The sequence below is a fragment of the Passer domesticus genome, unplaced genomic scaffold (assembly GCF_036417665.1).
Source record: "Passer domesticus isolate bPasDom1 unplaced genomic scaffold, bPasDom1.hap1 HAP1_SCAFFOLD_37, whole genome shotgun sequence".
NCBI classification, from domain to species: domain Eukaryota; kingdom Metazoa; phylum Chordata; class Aves; order Passeriformes; family Passeridae; genus Passer; species Passer domesticus.
The window spans coordinates 3,726,284-3,744,154 of record NW_026990149.1 but is presented as its reverse complement, the minus strand read 5'-3'; the positions used below and the strand labels follow the sequence as shown (position 1 = coordinate 3,744,154).

The window sequence follows — 17,871 nt, the reverse complement described above, 5'->3', positions numbered from 1 at the left end:
CAAAAATAAACCCAATTCCAGAACACACTGGCTGCAGGTGGTGCCTTCAGAGCAAGGGGGAAACTGAGGCATGGACTGGGGGGTGACTATGTGGTGATGGGAGGGGACTTCAGGACCCACCCTGGAGACCCCAAAATGAGCACCCACCCCCCAAACTGTCATTGCAGCCTCCTGGGACCCCCAGCTGTCACATTGGGGGAGAGGGGTGATCCACGGTGTCCCCCCAGTGTCACCGGCATGTCCGCAGCAGGAGAAACGACATCACTTCCCAAAGGAGGAGGAGGAGGAGAAGGTGAGGGTGTGAGTGAAACTCCTGCCTGGTCACATGGGGAAGCCACGACAGGAACTGTGGCCGAGTGCGGGCGCAGCAGCGGCGGTACCACAGGGACAGGGGTGGGACACATGGACAGTCCCTTAAGTCCCCGTGGTCCCCTTGGGGGATGCTGTGGCTGGGGCAGCACAGGGGTTGCAGCGTTGCGCAGCATCCTCGGGGTGATGCGGGAAAGGGTGGAAGTAGCCAGCTGGGACTCCAAAAATGTTGTCACCCACCCGCAGTAGGGTGTGGGCCACCCCCTGCTTTGGGGTGCTGGGGTGCTGGTTAGGGTCAAATTGGCGGGTAGCAGTGACAAAAAGCACAGGTGCCACATCGGGAATGGCACATAGAGGGTGTCCTGTGGTGCCACCAAGCTCCCCCTGCTGAGGGGCACCCCAGGGTGACAAAGGGGAGGGGCAGGGGTGTCCTCAGGGGTGTCCTGCAGGGTGGGGAGGGGAAGCATGATCAGGGCACAACAGAAACGTCTCTGCACAGTCCCACCTGCACCCAGGGCACGGGGCTGGCGGGGTATGGTAAATGTATTTGCAGAGAATTCTCAAAGCCTGACAGAAGACTCACATGCGATGCTCCAAATGACAGATCTGAAGACCAGGCTGAGGCTTTGCCTCGGGCTGTGCTCAGGAAAGGAAGGCATTTCCAGCCATCTCCCAAGAGACCCCAACTTATTACCCCAGGGGTACGATGTGAACTGGCAAATTCCAAATTAATGTATTTTTAAAAAGACTTTTGTCATGAATGCATTCTCAAAAGAGTTACTAGTACTTCACAACAAAGAGAATACTTTTTAATTATAGACAAGGACAGAAATAGAATTCTTAGACTTTCAGTTTTTTCCAGCTGTCATTTCAGCAAATTGTAATGAAGAGCTAATGATTTTAGCTCTTGCCTACAACGCTCCAATGGTAATTCAACCAATACCAACAATAGCTATTGCTATTGCATTACCAATGAATATTAGCAAACAAAGTGTATGCTGAGAAATGCCTTTTGAGAGTTTTAGCCCGGTGCCTAATGTCCTTTAGATAAAACGTGTTGACAATGAATGGCCAGAACTGACGCGCAGTCTAACACACCTTAGTAAAACAGTTCATATTACTAGTAGACTAGACACAGGGGCAGATGTCACTGTGATTTCTCATGCATTTTAGCCGAGTGATTAGAATTTGGGGACACCCATGTGTACTCTCACAAGAATTAGATGAGCTGCCTTGTGTCTATAAAATCAATTCATAATCACTGTTACCAAAAGAAAGACAGCAACCATCCGTCCCTTCATGGTGCAGAAGCCCATCACAGCATGGAGGGGAGATGTGTTGTCTCAGTGGTGAGTGAAGATAGAAGCAGGTTTTTGATAGAAACCACAACAATGCCTACCACTCTGAAGTTATCATAGAAAACCAATCAGCCCATTTGGATTGATCAATGGCCTCTTGAACAAAAAAAAAAATTGAATGCCCTAAAGAAATTAGTAAGTGAACAACTAAAAAAAAAGCCACATCAAACCCACAAACAGTCCCTAGAATTCCCCAGTTTTTATCATTCGTAAGAAGACTTCTGATTCCTAAAGATTGCTCCATGACCTAAAGAAGATCAATGAAATCATAGAAGACATAAAGACATAAGACATTTGTAACCTAGACTTCATTCTCTTTCAATAATTCCAGAGGAGTGGCCTCTTGTCTTCAACTTAAAAGATTGTTTTTTAAACATTCCATTGCATCCAGAAGATGCTTCTTGATTTACCTTTTCAGTTCCAACCATCAATAGAGAGAAACCTCTATAAAGTATCACTAGGCAGTTTTGCAACCATGTACGAAAACTCACCTACTATTTATCAATATTTCACGGTGAGCGCTTTGTCTCCAGCCCAACAAAAACACCCATTATTAAGATTTTTACACTACATGAATGACTTACTCATTGCAGCATCAACTCAAAAATAAATAGAACAGACTCAAGACAGCATTATCACTGAAGTTCAAAATGTTAGACTAAAAATTTCAACATCAAAATAAAAGAAATCTCACCCTAGAAATATTTAAGATAAAAGATAACAGAACAAACAGTCAAACCACAAAAAATACAATTTTGAACCAATGTCAACACCATACAAGATTCACAACAGCTTTTAGGAGAGATAAATTAGGTCAGATCTGTTTTAAGAATTACAAATTATGAACTTACTCCACTTTTTAACCTATTAAGAAGAGACTATAACATCAAATCTCCTACAACTTTGACATCTGAAGCTCAAAAACCCTTAAAAAGCTCACTAAAGCTCTTTAAAAAAGACAAACACATTGTTGTACTCCAGAAAAGCCCTTTTCCCTCACACTATTAAGAGAAAAAATGCAACTTTATTGTTAGAGAGCATTTTGGGCAGATGCTATGGCCTATGTGCACAACCCTGCAGGTAAAAACAATGGACATTCTGTGGATTTAGAAGCATGCTTGCCAACACTCTGTGTATGTGCCTGATAGCAGAAGCATGCTGCCCTTGGACAGCTAGCATAAGAACGTTTTCCAACTGCACTTGTGGCGTTGCGTGTTTTAAAAAGTATAAGTTGAAGTTGTTATGAAAATTAATTATTCTTTGTTAGTTTAAGTAATGGTTTGTTCCTTTCCCCCCCCCGTGTAAACCCCCTATGATGGTTTGTTCCAAAGTTGTTTTTCCCCCCATTTTTCCCGCCACTGGCCTGCCAATCAAAGTGAGGAGTCCCTTGTTCCTCCCCCTAAGCCCTTATATGGTTATGTCAATCCCCATGGTGCTGCCTCCTGCCCCTGTCTGTCATGCTAACCCCCCCTCTTTTTTTCGAGAGACTTCTATGTCACTCATCCCCAGCCTAGCTCCTGATTTGTCCTCAAGGCCTCCTCCCTCCCCCATGTGCTTCTCATTGGGCCTTTTGTGTTACGTCAGCCTTCCTTTACCTTCACCTATTGGTTCCCTCATGCCTCCACGCCCCACGCCCACTCACTTTATAAGGGCTAGCCAAACCCTTCTCCCTTCACACTTATCCCTGGACCCTCCTTGGATTAAAGTTTCCTTGGAACCTATACAAGGGTTCCTTCTTTCACTCCTTTACCTCGGGACCTCGTACCTCACACCAGCCTGCGTCACCCACGCCGCAGCTGTCACCACTACCTGGGCAGTCTCAGCGAGAGCCTGGGAGCGGCCAGTCTTGTATCGCCCCTCTGTGGCCACACAGGGAGCAGCTGGCCGGCGTCCCTTCGCTCCGAGCGACCGCAGCGTGCGAGAGCTACAGCATCCAAGGGAAGAGGATGTGCAAGAACATGGTCTGAAGATGCTAGCAGAGGATGAGATGTTCTGCTGATATTGCTGACAAGCTAAGCTATGTGACCAAGATATGTTTAAGAAATGCTCTTTGTTTTATGCACAGTGCTTTGTTAACCAATCAGATACTTTCTTGTGTCAGTTGAACTCTGGATAACCATATAAATGTATTCTGACCCTAACAATAAACATTGATCATACTTCTATGAAGATTCGGTCTTTGACTCCGGAGGCTCCTGTCCTTTTTCCCCCTACCCCTACTCTCTCTTTCACGATAATCCCAATTATAATTTTATTATTATATATATAATTTTAAATAATTTTTGTATTTATACAATTTTTATATATATATATATATAATTTTTTGTAACTAAAATGTATCTAATCATATAACTACCTTAATTATACAACTCTGGGTGGCTCCCCTGGTGGACAATCAGAGGAGCTGATTGTCAGAGCTCATCCTGAAGCTCCTCCTGCAATCGGGACACTGATAGGGCCGTTCCCCTGTGTGGATTCCCATGTGTCAGATCAGGTCAGAGCTCATCCTGAAGCTCTTCCCACACTCCCTACATTCACAGACCAGTCCCCTGTGTGGCTACTCAGGTGGACAATCACGTCAGAGCTTGTCCTGAAGCTCTTCCTACACTCACTACACTCGTAGGGCCATTCCCCTGTGTGGATTCTCCAGTGGCAGATCAGGGAGGTTCTCTTGCTGAAGTTCTTCCCACATTTTGAGCACTTGTGGGGCTTCTCCCCATCCTGAAGCTGCTCATGGATTCCCAGCTCCAAGCTCCGGCCACCTCCCCAGCCCAGGGTGGGTCTTTCCTCCTCCGATCCCCATGATCTGTGTTTGCAGCCTCTCCTTGTGTGGGATCTCCAGGGCTTTTCCTCTCCATTGGATTTCTGCACCATGGAGCTGCTCAAAACGGCCTCTTCCACAAGGTTCTGCTGCAGGGATTTGTCCTCCCTGGTCTCAGCTCCTTGTCTGGGGGAGGAAGGAAAAGGAGAGGATGGGATTTGTCTCTGTGCCACAGGAAAGGGCAAGGAGATCTCCCCCAGTGCGTCCCCAGTCCCCAGCAGAACTGCATTGGCAGTGGGGCTGTCCTGCAGCCGGGGGTCGTGCTATGCTGGGAGATGGAGCAGGAGAGAGTGGAAAAGGGGCAGTGACTTCCTCCTCACCTGCCTTGTGCCCTGGAACCTCTTCCTGGCGCTCTCCTCTTCCTCCATCCGGCCAAGGTGTGGGAATGGGAAATCCTGATTTGGAGGAAAACAAGGGCTGAACATGTTTGGTCTGATGGTGCTGCTGCCCGAGTGCAGCTGGAGAAGTCAACGCCTCTTTCAGCCTCAGGGTCCGGAGCCCTCTCATCCTCAGCCTCCCCCACCCTTCCAGGCTACCGAGGGTCCCCTGGCTCCAGGATCGCCCCTCTGAGCTCTCCCCACTCTGGGGCTCTTGCAGGGATCCCCAGTCCCTACATCGCCCTCTGCCTGCCAGTACCTGGCGACCGCTACGTGGGACCCCGCCAAGATTCCTCCAGGAGCATTTCCGACCCAGCTTTGGGGTCCTTCAATAGCCAAACACCCCCTGCCCCCCCAACCCCCACCCCCCCCGGATGGATTTGGGGCGGGCTCCCTGTCCCCGCTCACCTGCGGGTTCCGGGGGGGCGATGCCACTGAAACGGGGGTGGGGAGTGGGGCTGCGGCCTGAGCGGGCGGGAGCCGCATGGTGCTGCTGCTGTCAGTGCTCTTCCTCCCGCTCCTCCTCCCTCTTCTCCCGGGCCGGCCCGAGCTGGTGCCGGCACCCAAATACGGCCGTGCTTTTGCCCGAGTGGGTTTCAGAGCAGCCCTGAAGGCCATTCAGACCACTGGGAGTGATATTGGGAGCACTGGGAACAACAGGGAGAGTACCGGGAGAGCTCCGGAGAGCACCGGGAAAGAACTGGGAGCGCTTTCCCTCCCAGCTTCCCCAGTAAGAGCGATACTGGGAGGGAACTGGGAGCAAACAGCGCCCGGACGGGGCTGCAGCCGAACGCATGGGGGGGGGGGGGAGACAAAACGAAGGGCGTGGTTATGCAAATACAGGATCGATGGCGTGCTGGGATTGGTGGGCGCTAGCAGCGCGGGCTTTCGTTGGTCCCGTGAGGGCCGGAGGGGCCGGAGCGATGGCGGCGGCGCCCGGTGAGAGGGGACAGGGAGCGGGAATGGGGACAGGGAATGGGGACAGGGACCGGGAATAGGACCGGGGATGGGGACAGGGACCGGGAATGGAACTGGAAATATCGCACAGGGACCGACAATAGGACTGGGAATGGGGAGAGGGAGCGGGAGTACGGGACCGATACCGAGAGCGGGAGCGGGTATACAGGACAGAAAGCGGGAATGGGAATATGGGAACGGGACAGGGAATACGGAAACAGCAGCCACAGAGAGAATACGGGATGGGGATTCGTGCTGCAGAGTGCCCAGGCGAAACCCAGCAGGGGCTGTGAGCTCTGCAGCTGGGCCTCCCCTGGGCTGCTGCGGCCCAGGGCCCGGAGCCGGGAGCTGCAGCCTTGCTCCTGCCTCAGGAACAGGAGCCTCCTCCAGGCCCATGGCCCCTCCGTGGCCCCAGCATGAGGGAGGGCTCTGAGCCACAGCGGCTGCTGGCAGGAGGGGCTGCTCCGGCCAGCTGGGGGCCTCTGAGAAATGCCCAAAGCCTTGTGCTCTCTGCAGCTGGCCAAGGACAGCAGCAGGGCTGAACGGTTCGTGTGGCACAGCCAGCCCCAGCTGGGGAGCCCTCAGGGCCCCATGCCAGAGGCGACCCTCGGGAATGGGATTGGGAATGGGACCAGAAATAGGGGATAGTACCAGGAATGGGGACAGGGACCAGAATTGGGGACAGGGGCTGAGAATGGGACCGGGAATGGGAACAGGGACTGCAAATGGGATCAGGAATACAGAACAGGACCATGAATGGGACTGGGAAGAGGGACAGGGACAGGGAATGGGAATGGGACTGGGAAGGCAGGTCAGGGACTGGGAAAGGGGACAGGACTGGGAATGGGGACAGGGATGAGGAATGGGAAGGTGGGACAGGGCCTGGGAATCTGGACAGGCATCAGGAATGGGACTGGGAATATGGGACAGAGACCGGCAATGGCATCCAAACTCAGATAGGAGCAGGATAGGACCAGGATAGGGGAGACATGAGACCAGGCGAGGGGAAGGGGAGTGACAGTGGGGAGTGGGGCAACTGCTAGAGAGGACACTAGGAGTTGGGATGGGGGGACATGGGCATAGATCCAGGGCAGGGAATCCTTGATCAGGTGCCCCAGAAGCTCTGCCAGGATCTCCCCACTTGGCCTAGGGTGCCCAAAGCCCTGAGCAACCCCCAAGTCCCTCCCAGGAACCCTCAACTCCCTTGAACCTGGCATCCCCCACATCCCCTAAAAGATCCCTCATGACACTGCCCATGGCTATGCCCACACCATGTCCTCATCCATGTTTCAGTTCAACATCTTTATTTTTACCCCGGTTTTGAGTGTTTTGAAGGGACAAAGAGAAATGAAAATAAAATTCAGGCCATAGGGAGCCAGGAAGATGTGGAGCCCCCATGCAGGTGTCTTCCCAACAGGGATCGCCAGCACCACAGATCATCGGGGCTCTTCCCACCAGGGGTCACTGGGGATCATCCAGAGCAGATCCTCCCGTGGAGGATGGAGCTGGAGCAGTGCACGAACATCTTCCTGCAGTCGGGATACTGGTCTGGCTTCCCTTAGTGGTGGCTCCGTTGGTGTTTGGTCAAGTGAGAGCTCTGTGAGAAACTCTTCCCACACTGGGGACACTCGTAGGGCCTCTCCCCAGTGTGGATGCGCCGGTGCGTGATGAGGTTGCTGTTGTACCTGAAGCCCTTCCCGCAGTCAGGGCAGACAAAGGGCTTCTCCTCTGTGTGGATGCGCAGGTGTGTGATGAGGTTGCTGTTGTACCTGAAGCCCTTCCCGCAGTCGGGGCATACAAAGGGCCGCTCCTCTGTGTGGATGCGCTGGTGCTGGAGGAGATGGTAGCTGCTCTGAAACCTCTTCCTGCATTCGTTGCACTCATATGGCTGTTCCCCGGTGTGGCTCCCCTGGTGCACAATCAGATCAGAGCTTGTCCTGAAGCTCTTGCCACACTCAGGACACTCACAGGGCCTCTCCCCGGTGTGGATGAGCCGGTGGGTGACAAGGCGGCAGTTGTACTTGAAGCCCTTCCCGCAGTCAGGGCAGCGGAAGGGCCTCTCATCTGTGTGAATGCGCTGATGTGTGAGGAGGTTTGAGCTGGTCTGAAACCTCTTCATGCATTGATCACATTCATAGGGCCTCTCCCCGGTGTGGATCATCTGGTGGCGGATAAGTTTGGATCTGGTCCTGAAGCTTCTCCCACACTCCCCACATTCATAGGGCCGTTCCCCTGTGTGGCATCTCTGGTGGACAATCAGGTAGGAGCTCTGAGTGAAGCACTTCCCACAATGCCCACACTCGTAGGGCCGTTCCCCCATGTGGATTCTCCAGTGGCAGATCAGGGAGAATCGCTTGCTGAAGCTCTTCCCACATTCCTCACACCTGTAGGGCTTCTCCCCATTGTGAAGCTGCTCATGGATCCCCAGCTCCAAGCTCCGGCCGCCATCCTGGCCCAGGGTGGGCCTTTCCTCCTCATTGCATTCCTGTGCTGTGGAACTGCTCAAAACAGCTTCTCCCATGAGGTTTTGCTCATCTGCGGAATGAGCCTCTTCACCGAGGTTCTGCAGTGACTCATCCTCCCTGGTATCTGCCCTCAGCTCCTTCCCTGGGGAGGAAGGACAAGGAGAGGATGAGATTTGCCTCCATGCCACAGGGAAGGGCAAGGAGATCCCCCAGTGTGTGCCCAGCAGGACAGGGTCAGCAGTGGGGTTGTGCTGCTGCTGGGGGCCATGCTGGGCTGGGAGATGGAGCAGGAGAGAGGGAAAGGGGCAGTGACTTTCTCTTCACCTGCATGGGGCTCCTGGGCCATCCTCCTCTTCCTCCCAGCCTCCTCTTCCTCCATCCGGCCTAGGAATGGGAAATCCTGCTCTGTGGGGGGAAAACAAGGGTTGATTGCGGTGGGTTTGATGGTCCCACTGCCCAAGTGCACCTGGAGAAGTCAGCGCCCCTTTCAGCCTCGGGGGGCCCTTACCCCGCTCATGCCCAGCCTCCCCCACCCCTCCAGCCAGCCCGTTCGTCCCCCGCCTCCGGGATCGCCCCTCTGCGCTCTCCCCGCTCCGGGGCTCCCGCCTTCCCCCGGCTCTCCCGGGCACCCCAAAGCCGAGATCGCCCCTGTGCCCGCAGGTACAAGGCACGTGGGAACCCCCCAAGGGTTATTTGTGGCTCAGCTCTGGAGTCCTGCAAGATCCAAACATCCCCCGCCCCACAAACAACCCTCCGGGAGATCCCCCCGATGGATCTGGGGCGAGCTCCCCCTCCCCGCTCACCTGCGGCTCCCGGAGGGGGCGATGCAGCAGGAGCCGGGGGAGCTGCGGAAACCGGGTGCTGTTGCTGCTGCTGCGCTTCCTCTTCCGTCTCTTTCTCCAGTTCCGGCTCCTATTCTTCCTTTTCCTTCTCCTCTGTCCCTCCTCTTCCTCCCGCTGCTCCTCCGCTCCCAGCCCGGCCCGGGCAGCGCCGGCACCCAAAAGCAGCCGCGCTCTGCCCTGGGGGGGCTGTGTTCCAATGCGGCCCCGCCCCGCGCGGCACTGGGAGCGATACCGAGAGCACCGGGAACGATCCTGAGAGCAGCGGGAAGGAACTGGGAGCGCTTTCCCTGCCGGGGCCGCTCTTACTGGGAGCACTGGGAGGGAACTGGGAGCAAACAGCGCCCGGACGGGGCTGCGGCCGGAGGTGGGCGGGGCCAAACAGAAGGGCGTGATTATGCAAATCCGGGAGCGATCGCTCGCTGGGATTGGTGGACGGCAGCCGCGAGCGGTTTGCTCGGTGACGTCACCGCCGGGGGATGGGTTGGAGCGATGGCGGCGGTGTCCGGCGAGACGGGACAGGGAGCGGGAATGTGACCGGGAATGGGGACCAGGAGTGGGACAGGAAATACGGGACCGAGACCTGGAATGGGACTAGAAATAAGGGAGTGGGAATGGGAATGGGCCGGGGATGGGAACCGGGCAAGAGAGACACGGGGAAAAGGAGCACCGGGAACCGGGCTTGGGCGTGGGGGTGGCACCGGGGCGAGGGGGGACCGGGGACAGGAGCGACACTGGGGCGAGTGGACAGCGGGGACCGGGCCGGGGGAGTTAAATGCTGCAGGGGATGCTGTGCACCTGCACTGTGGGCAGAGGGGACACCAGAACGGGGTGGGGGGGACACGGGACAGGGGTGACACCGAGGACAGGGAGTCCTGACCGGGAGCTTAACGGCCACAGGGGACACTGTGGGCTGGGCAGCGGGGACACCGGAAGAGAGGAAAGGCACCGAACAGCGGGGACACGGACCAGGGGGTGACACCGAGCAAGGGGAGCACCACACCGAGGTGACACCGGTGGGTGTGCGCAGAGACCGAGTGGCTGCTGAGTCGTGGCACAGCACGGCCGAGGCAGCTTCGGTGCCGGTAGTGGAGGAGGAGCTGTGGTGCTGGCTCAGGTAATTCCTCTTGAGCCTCTGTGACAAGTACCAGGCCCGCGGCAGGCAGCCCGTGAAACTGGCGCTGGAGCTCGCCAAGATCATCCTTGTCACTGTGCAGGTGACACCACAGGGACAGCGAGCTGGGACAGTGGGGATGGCTGGTGGCGACACTGGGGATGGCAGCATGAGGGGCTGGGATACCAGGGAGGGAGCACGGGGACATGGGGACACTTTGACAGGTATGCTGGGGTGTCCTGGGACAAAGCATTGGCAGTATGACTGTGGTGAGAAAGGGGCTGATGGCAGTGGTGGCCTTTGTCCCAAACCATGGGGTGACACTGTTTTGGCGTGAAACACGGTGGTGTCACCAGGGTGGGACAGGGCCTGACCATGGAGGACTTTGCTCCCAAGAATGGGGTGACACCATTTGAGGACAAAACACACCATTGTCACCATGATAGAACCGGTCATGACAGAGGTGGTGGCCTTTGTCACCAAGCTGGTCCTGTTCAGGCTCATCAACCAGCTGGTGGTGGCCTTCAAGGAGGACAACACAGTGACCTTCAAGCACCTGTTCCTCAAGGGCTACGAGGACGGCACTAATGACACCCAGGCCATCTACACCCATGGGGACCACCTGGAGCACTGACCTTTGTCTTTGAGAAGGTGGCATGGGGACACTGGGAAGGGTTGGGGACATCAGGGGAGTTGGGGACATTGTGGGGCTTGAGGACAAGGGGACCTCCTGGAGCATGTGGCCTATGCCCTTGAGAAGGTGGCACAGGGACACCAGGCAGGGTTGGGGTCACTGGCAGGGGTTGGGGATACAGTGGTGGTTTGGGGACATGGAGGTTCTCAGGGCTGTGGAGATGACTGGGGACACCAGGGTGATTTGGGGACACTGAGGTACCACAGGGCCACCTCCAGCCCCGTGTCCCTGTCCCCACAGTATTTGGCTGTCTCCAACAAGACCCTTGGCCACCATGTTTTGGGAACAGAGATGTATTTGGGACATGGAGATATTTGAGTAAACGGGGATTATGTGGGACTATCAAGGTGCCACCACCAGCACTGCTGTCCCTGTCCCCACAGTACCTGGCTGTCCCCAATGAGACCTTTGGCCACCACACCTATGGCTGAGGACATGGAGATGTTTTGGCACTATGGGGTGGTTTGGGGCCATCAAGGTGCCCCAGGGCCACCTCCAGCCTTTGTGTCCCTGTCCCTGTAGTACCTGGCTGTTCCCAGTGGGACGCTGGGCCACTGTTTCTATGAATACAGACATGAACATGGTTTGGGGACCCAGAGATGTTTGGGGTCATGTAGATCTTTTGGGGGTATGGGGTGGATTGGGGACACTGAGGTGCCCCAGTGCCACCCCCAGCTGTGTCCCTGTCCCTGTAGTACCTGGCTTTCCACAATGGGACCCTGGGCCACTATGCCCATGGTGGCACCAGGGGTGGCACCAGGCTCCAGCTGTGCCAGCACTTCTTCCACGGGTTGGACATCGAGCCCAGCAACGACACCTTCAACTCAACCCCACCGTCGTCACTGGGGGTTCGGGTGTGGGGTTTGGGGATGGGGATTTGGGGTGCAGGGTGCTGGGTTTGAGATTTGAGGTTTGGCTTTGGGGTTTGGCATTTGAGGTATAGGTTTGGGGTTTGGGAATTGGGGTTTGGGATGGTCCCACGGGTTTGGGGTTTACGATTTGACACTTGGGGTTTGGGATGGTCTTAGGGTGTTTGGGGGTTTGAGATTCAGGCATTCGGATGGTCTCAGGGGATTTGGAATGGTCCCAGGTGATTTGATATTTGGGGTTTGGGAAGGTCTCAGGGGATTTGGGAGTTGGGATGGTCTCAGAGGATTTGGGATGCTCTCAGGGCATTAGGGGTGGTCCAAGAGGTTTGGGAGCTGGGATTTGGGGTTAGGGTTTGGATTTGAGGTGCAGGGTTTGGCATAGTCCCTGGGCATTTGGGGATTGGGATTTGGGATGTTGCCTGGCATTTGGCAGCTGGGATTTGGGGTTTGGATGTGGGAGCTGGGAGTTGGGATTTGGGATGGTCCTGAAGCATTCAGAATGGTCCCAGGGCATTTGGGATTCAGGATTTGGGAAGTCTCAGGGGCTTTGGACTTCCGGCATTCCCTGACCCCAATCCCAACCCCACAGAGATCCTGAGAGTACACCCTGGGGCCCCCCAGCTGCAGGTGCTGGATGGCACTAATGGCAACTTCACCCTCCAATTCCACATGTAAATCCCAAAACCCCCCAAAATTCCTGATAATCCCACTTATGGGTGTTTCCCATCCCTAAAATCCCAGTGTGGGATTTGTGTTCACTTTTCCCAGATTTCTGCGTGGCGTTTTGGGGTGGAATTTTCCCTTTCCCATGGTTATTTTTTTGGAAATTTTGTGGCCAAGTTTTCCCTTTTCCATTTGTTTTTTGAGGATTTTGGTGCAGAATTTTTCCTTTTCTAGGTTTTTTGGGGGAGTTTGGGAACTCCTGGGGTTTTTTTGGGGGGAGATTTTTTTTAATTATTATTATTGCATTCCCACTTTTTGGGGGGGATTTTGGTGTGAAATTTGAATTTCTGGGGGATTTTAGCATGGAATTTTTCCTTTTTCTGGTGTTTTTTTTGGGACTTTGAGAACTCATGGGATTTTTTTGGGATTTTGGAGCAGATTTGTTCCCTTTACTGTTGTTCCTTTGGGGATTTTGGGGAGAAATTTTCCTCTTTCTTTGGTTTATTTTGGGATTTTGAGGTGGAATTTTTTCATTTTTTGGGGCAATTTCAGGGATATGGGGTGGTTTTTTTTTTATTTTGGGGCCTCCTGGATTGTTTTTTGTCCCCTCAGGCTGATCAGTGTCACTGTGGAGTTCCAGCTCATGGCCATGAACATCCAAACACTGCTGAACCATGAAATCCCTGACTGATACACCTTCAGTGTCACCGTGAGTGTCCCTAAGTGTCCCCGAGTGTCTGCAAATATCCTAAAGTCCCTAATAAATATCCTATCCCACTCATGTCCCCCTTGTGTCCGTCTTGAGTGTCCCTCTGTGCCTTGGCTGTCCCCCGATCCCTCTGCAGGCCCTGGGGGGCAGCCAGCGAGTGCTGTGACAGTAACAGTGACAGTGCCAGTGACAGTGATGGTGACAGTGCCAGTGACAATGCCAATGTCAGTGCCACCCAGTGTCCCCAGGTCACATTTGACACCCACACCCACAGTGGGCGAGTGCGGATACACCTGGACATCCTCGCGGGTGCCACCACCCCTTGCTGCCCAGCAGAGGTGACACTGGGTGACAGGAGGACAGGGTGCCAGGAGAACACAGGACAGGGGGACAAGTGCCCCACCACCCCCATGCCCCAGGTGCAGGTGGGACTGGAGGCATTTCTGCCGTGCCCTGACTGTGCTTCCCCTCCGCTCCCTGCTCCCCCCACACCTTGGGGACACTCCTGACTCCCACCCTGGGTGCCCCTCAGTGGGGAGGGGTTGATGCCACCGTAGGAAAACCCTCTCTGTGCCATCCATGAGGTGGCACCTGCGCTTTTTGTCACCACCACCCACCAGCACCCCAAACGCCCCAAAACGGGGGGGGGGGGGCACATATCCTGCGGCGCTGAGGGGGGGATGGTGTGACTAAATTTTTGGGGTCACCCCCTGCCACTTCCACCACCCCAAATCCCCCCAAGGATGCTGCACAACCCCGCATCCCACGCACTACCTCGGCGGCAGCATCCCCTGAAGGGATGGAAGGGTCACGTTCCTGCTGAAGAGTCTTTGGGGACTGTCCCCCTCCCGTCCCTGCAGTACCTACACTGCTGTGCTCATGCTTGGCCCTGTTTCTTGGCTTCCCCATGACCAGGCAGGAGTTTCAGTCACACCCTCACCTCGTTCTCCTCCTCTGGGTTTGATGTCACTTCTCCCGCTGGGGATGTGCCTGTGACACCAGGGGGACACTGCAGGTCACCCCTGCGCATGACTGCAGGGTCACAGTGGCTCCTGAAGGCCCCCTCATGTGACAGCTGGGGGTCCCAGGATGCTGCGATGATGATTTGAGGGGTGGGTGTGTCTAGGGTGGTGAGCACAGAGTCCATGTGGTGCAGGGGGGACAGTTGGCGACAAAGGTGGGGGAAAGCCTGGGGGGACAGGGGGAGGAGGGTCAGAGGGGTAAGGGGTGGAGACGGGGTTGGAGGGGCGGGATCCACCCAACAATGTGCCAAAAGCAAGCGGAGGGCTCCTAAATCTGGAGGAAAGAATGGAAAAGAGATAAAAGATCCAAAGTGGGGGGAAAGGATGCAAAATAGTGGGTAAGGGACCCAAAAGAGGGGGAAATGATCCAAAAGAGGGAGAAAAGACCCAAAATAGGGGAAGGGGGGGGGAACCAAAAATCAGAGGACAAAGGATATCTTGGTGTGTCACAGGGTGTCAGTGGGTGTCATGGCACATCCTTTCCTGTGCTGGAGCGGGCCCACATGCTCTGTGGCAGGAGCAGCCACGGGAACATCCTGAGCAACACAGCAACACCTTGAGGGACACAGGGACACCCTGCAGGACATGGCCAGGGACCAGCCAGGATCAGGAACAGGGACACATAGGGGATATGGGGACAGGGACTCACAGGGGGGACAGGAAGACACAGAGGGGTGACATGTAGCCATGGCAGGGGATGGGGATATGATGCCACCAGGACACACATCAGGGGACAATGTTGCCACACCTGTGCAGACACTGTCACCAGGATGCCTCTGGTGACAGGACCACATGACCCCCATGGGTGACACTGACTCTTGTCCCCAGGGGCAGTTGGAGTCTCCTGAGCGCGGTGGCCCTGGGACACCCTGGTGGCGGTGACTTGCTTCTGGGCCACTTGTCACCAGCTGAACAAGTTCCCCGTCCCGCCCTGCTGGGTGGTGACATTTGGCTGACACTGCACTGGTGAAATGTCCCTATTCATATCCATGTATCCGTACGTCCCCGTTGATGTTCATATTCCCACATGTTCCCATCCATGTCATTGTCCCCCAAAAGTCCCCATCCATATCCATTTTTACCCCAGTTTCAGGAGTTTCAAAAGGATGAACAGAAACCTTTTCATTTCAAGGCCAAAACAAAATGATTTATGTGTCCCTGACAGCAGAGCATCCATGTGCTTGGGTGGGTGGGAAAAACCTTTTTGGAGGGGTTTCCACCCTACTGTATCCAAAATCAGAGGTTTTTCCCAAATTCATCCCTGTTTGGCTGTAGAAGATGCCTGTGGGTCAGGGAGAATTAAAAGGATGGATTTATGTTGGAGAAGACCTACAAGGCCATCCAGTGTTGTTTGATGCCACCAGAAGCAGCAAAAGGAGATTCTTCTGGGGTCAGAAGTCGACAAATCCGCTCTCCACAATGAATTTCTGATGTTGGTCTGTGGATGTGTCCAGGTGCCCATGGGCAGCCAGGAGGATGTGGAGAGCCCAGGCAGGTGTCTTCCCAACATGGATCACTGGCACCATGGATTACCGAGGCTCTGCCCACTGGGGTCACTGAGGATCAGAACCAATCCTCCCATGGGGGATGGACCTGGAGCAGCACACGAAGCTTGTCCCACACTTGGGGCACTCATAGGGCTTTCATAGTGGTGCCTCCATTCGTGTTGGGTCAAGGCTGACCTCTGACTGAAGCTCTTCCCACAGTGGGGACACTTGTAGGGCTTCTCCCCCGTGTGGATGCGCTGGTGAGTGACAAGGGTGGAGTTGTGCTTGAAGCCCTTCCCGCAGTCAGGGCAGCGGAAGGGCCTCTCATCCGTGTGAATCCGCTGATGTACGAGGAGATCTGAGCTGCTTTGAAACCTCTTCCCACACTCCCCACACTCGTAGGGCCGCTCCCCGGTGTGGCTCCTCTGGTGGATCATCAGGTGATCATTCCGGCTGTAGCTCTTCCCACACTCGGGACACTCGTAAGGCCGTTCCCCAGTGTGGATCCTCTGGTGAAGCATCAGTTCAGAGCTCTGGCTGAATTTCTTCCCACAATGCCCACACTCGTAGGGCTTCTCACCAGTGTGGGTCCTCTTGTGGACAATCAGGTTCGACTTCTGGGTGAATCTCTTCCCACACTCCCCACACTCGTAGGGCCTCTCCCCGGTGTGGATGCGCTGGTGCTTGACGAGGTCGGAGTTATATTTGAAGCCCTTCATGCAGTCAGGGCAGCGGAAGGGCCTCTCCTCAGTGTGAATGCGCTGGTGGACGAGGAGATGGCAGCTTGTTTGAAACCTCTTCCCACATTTGGGACACTCATAGGGCCTCTCATCTGTGTGTGTCTGCTGATGCTTCAGGAGAGTGGAGTTTCTCTGAAAGCTCTTCCCACATTCCCCACACTCGTATGGCCGTTCCCCTGTGTGGCTCCTCTGGTGGTTGATCAGATCAAAGGTGTCTCTGCAGCTCTTCCCACACTCCCCACACTCATAACGCCTTTCTCCAGTGTGGATCCTTTGGTGGCGGATCAGGGCTGAGTTTCGGCTGAAGCTCTTCCCACACTCCTCACACCTGTGGGGCTTCTCCCCATTGTGAAGCTGCTCATGGATCCCCAGCTCCAAGCTCTGGCCGCCATCCTGGCCCAGGGTGGGCCTTTCCTCCTCTAACCTCCCTGGGCTGCGTTTGCAGCCTCTCCTTGTGCGGGATCTCCGGGGATTTTCCTCCTCATTGCATTCCTGTGCTGTGGAACTGCTCAAAACAGCTTCTCCCATGAGGTTCTGCTCATCTGCGGAATGAGCCTCTTCACCGAGGTTCTGCAGTGACTCATCCTCCCTGGTATCTGCCCTCAGCTCCTTCCCTGGGGAGGAAGGACAAGGAGAGGATGAGATTTGCCTCCATGCCACAGGGAAGGGCAAGGAGATCCCCCAGTGTGTGCCCAGCAGGACAGGGTCAGCAGCAGGGTTGTGCTGCTGCTGGGGGCCATGCTGGGCTGGGAGATGGAGCAGGAGAGAGGGAAAGGGGCAGTGACTTTCTCCTCACCTGCATGGAGCTCCTGGGTCATCCTCCTCTTCCTCCCAGCCTCCTCTTCCTCCATCCGGCCTAGGAATGGGAAATCCTGCTCTGTGGGGGGAAAACAAGGGTTGATTGCGGTGGGTTTGATGGTCCCACTGCCCAAGTGCAGCTGGAGAAGTCAGCGCCCCTTTCAGCCTCGGGGGGCCCTTACCCCGCTCATGCCCAGCCTCCCCCACCCCTCCAGCCAGCCCGTTCGTCCCCCGCCTCCGGGATCGCCCCTCTGCGCTCTCCCCGCTCCGGGGCTCCCGCCTTCCCCCGGCTCTCCCGGGCATCCCCAAAGCCGAGATCGCCCCTGTGCCCGCAGGTACAAGGCACATGGGAACCCCCCAAGGGTTATTTGTAGCTCAGCTCTGGAGTCCTGCAAGATCCAAACATCCCCCGCCCCACAAAAAAACCCTCCCAGAGACTCCCGATGGATCTGGGGCGAGCTCCCCCTCCCCGCTCACCTGCGGCTCCCGGAGGGGGCGATGCAGCAGGAGCCGGGGCAGCTGCGGCCGGAGCGGGGAAACCGCGTGCTGTTGCTGCTGCTGCTGCGCTTCCTTTCCCGTCTCTCTCTCCAGTTCCGGCTCCTATTCTTCCTTTTCCTCCTCCTCTGTCCCTCCTCTTCCTCCCGCTGCT

General features: G+C 55.5%; 1 protein-coding gene and 2 long non-coding RNA genes across 5 annotated transcripts; 1 reads left to right on the top strand and 2 right to left on the bottom strand.

Moving 5' to 3' along the window:
- Positions 1 to 1,096: 1,096 nt before the first annotated feature.
- On the bottom strand, positions 1,097 to 5,650 carry LOC135292602 (uncharacterized). The gene is made up of 3 exons (XR_010354831.1): positions 5,274 to 5,650; positions 4,809 to 4,883; positions 1,097 to 4,614 (listed from the first exon to the last, which is right to left on the bottom strand). It is a non-coding gene; the product is annotated as an uncharacterized LOC135292602 (long non-coding RNA).
- Positions 5,651 to 7,105: 1,455 nt separating this feature from the next.
- Positions 7,106 to 17,838, bottom strand: LOC135292580 (zinc finger protein 239-like). 3 transcript variants are annotated; one of them, XM_064406744.1, is made up of 4 exons: positions 17,700 to 17,832; positions 17,221 to 17,301; positions 15,880 to 17,038; positions 7,106 to 8,257 (listed from the first exon to the last, which is right to left on the bottom strand). In XM_064406744.1, exons 2-4 carry the CDS (start codon positions 17,273 to 17,275, stop codon positions 7,381 to 7,383), a joined length of 2,091 nt encoding a protein of 696 aa, XP_064262814.1. In that variant the 5' UTR covers positions 17,276 to 17,301; positions 17,700 to 17,832; the 3' UTR covers positions 7,106 to 7,380. The 3 variants fall into 3 exon arrangements, with proteins under 3 accessions (XP_064262814.1, XP_064262813.1, XP_064262812.1); XM_064406743.1 differs by lacking the exons at positions 15,880 to 17,038; positions 17,221 to 17,301; positions 17,700 to 17,832 and adding exons at positions 8,612 to 8,692; positions 9,091 to 9,574 and having other exon boundaries at positions 7,106 to 8,429; XM_064406742.1 differs by lacking the exon at positions 7,106 to 8,257 and having other exon boundaries at positions 12,779 to 17,038; positions 17,221 to 17,296; positions 17,700 to 17,838.
- LOC135292589 (uncharacterized) lies at positions 9,371 to 13,258 on the top strand. Its single transcript, XR_010354813.1, has 2 exons — positions 9,371 to 9,493; positions 10,027 to 13,258. It is a non-coding gene; the product is annotated as an uncharacterized LOC135292589 (long non-coding RNA).
- Positions 17,839 to 17,871: the final 33 nt, after the last annotated feature.

What these genes read in the sequence shown, in the direction of transcription:
- LOC135292580 (XM_064406744.1), bottom strand. Translation starts at nt 17,275, where the DNA reads ATGGAGGAAGAGGAGGCTGGGAGGAAGAGGAGGATGACCCAGGAGCTC. An exon ending in GACCCAGGAGCTCCATGCAG is followed by an intron (nt 17,039 to 17,220) that starts GTGAGGAGAAAG and finishes CTTCCTCCCCAG; the next exon opens with GGAAGGAGCTGAGGGCAGAT. An exon ending in GGGAAGAGCTTCAGTCAGAG is followed by an intron (nt 8,258 to 15,879) that starts GTCAGCCTTGAC and finishes TGGCGGCCGGAG; the next exon opens with CTTGGAGCTGGGGATCCATG.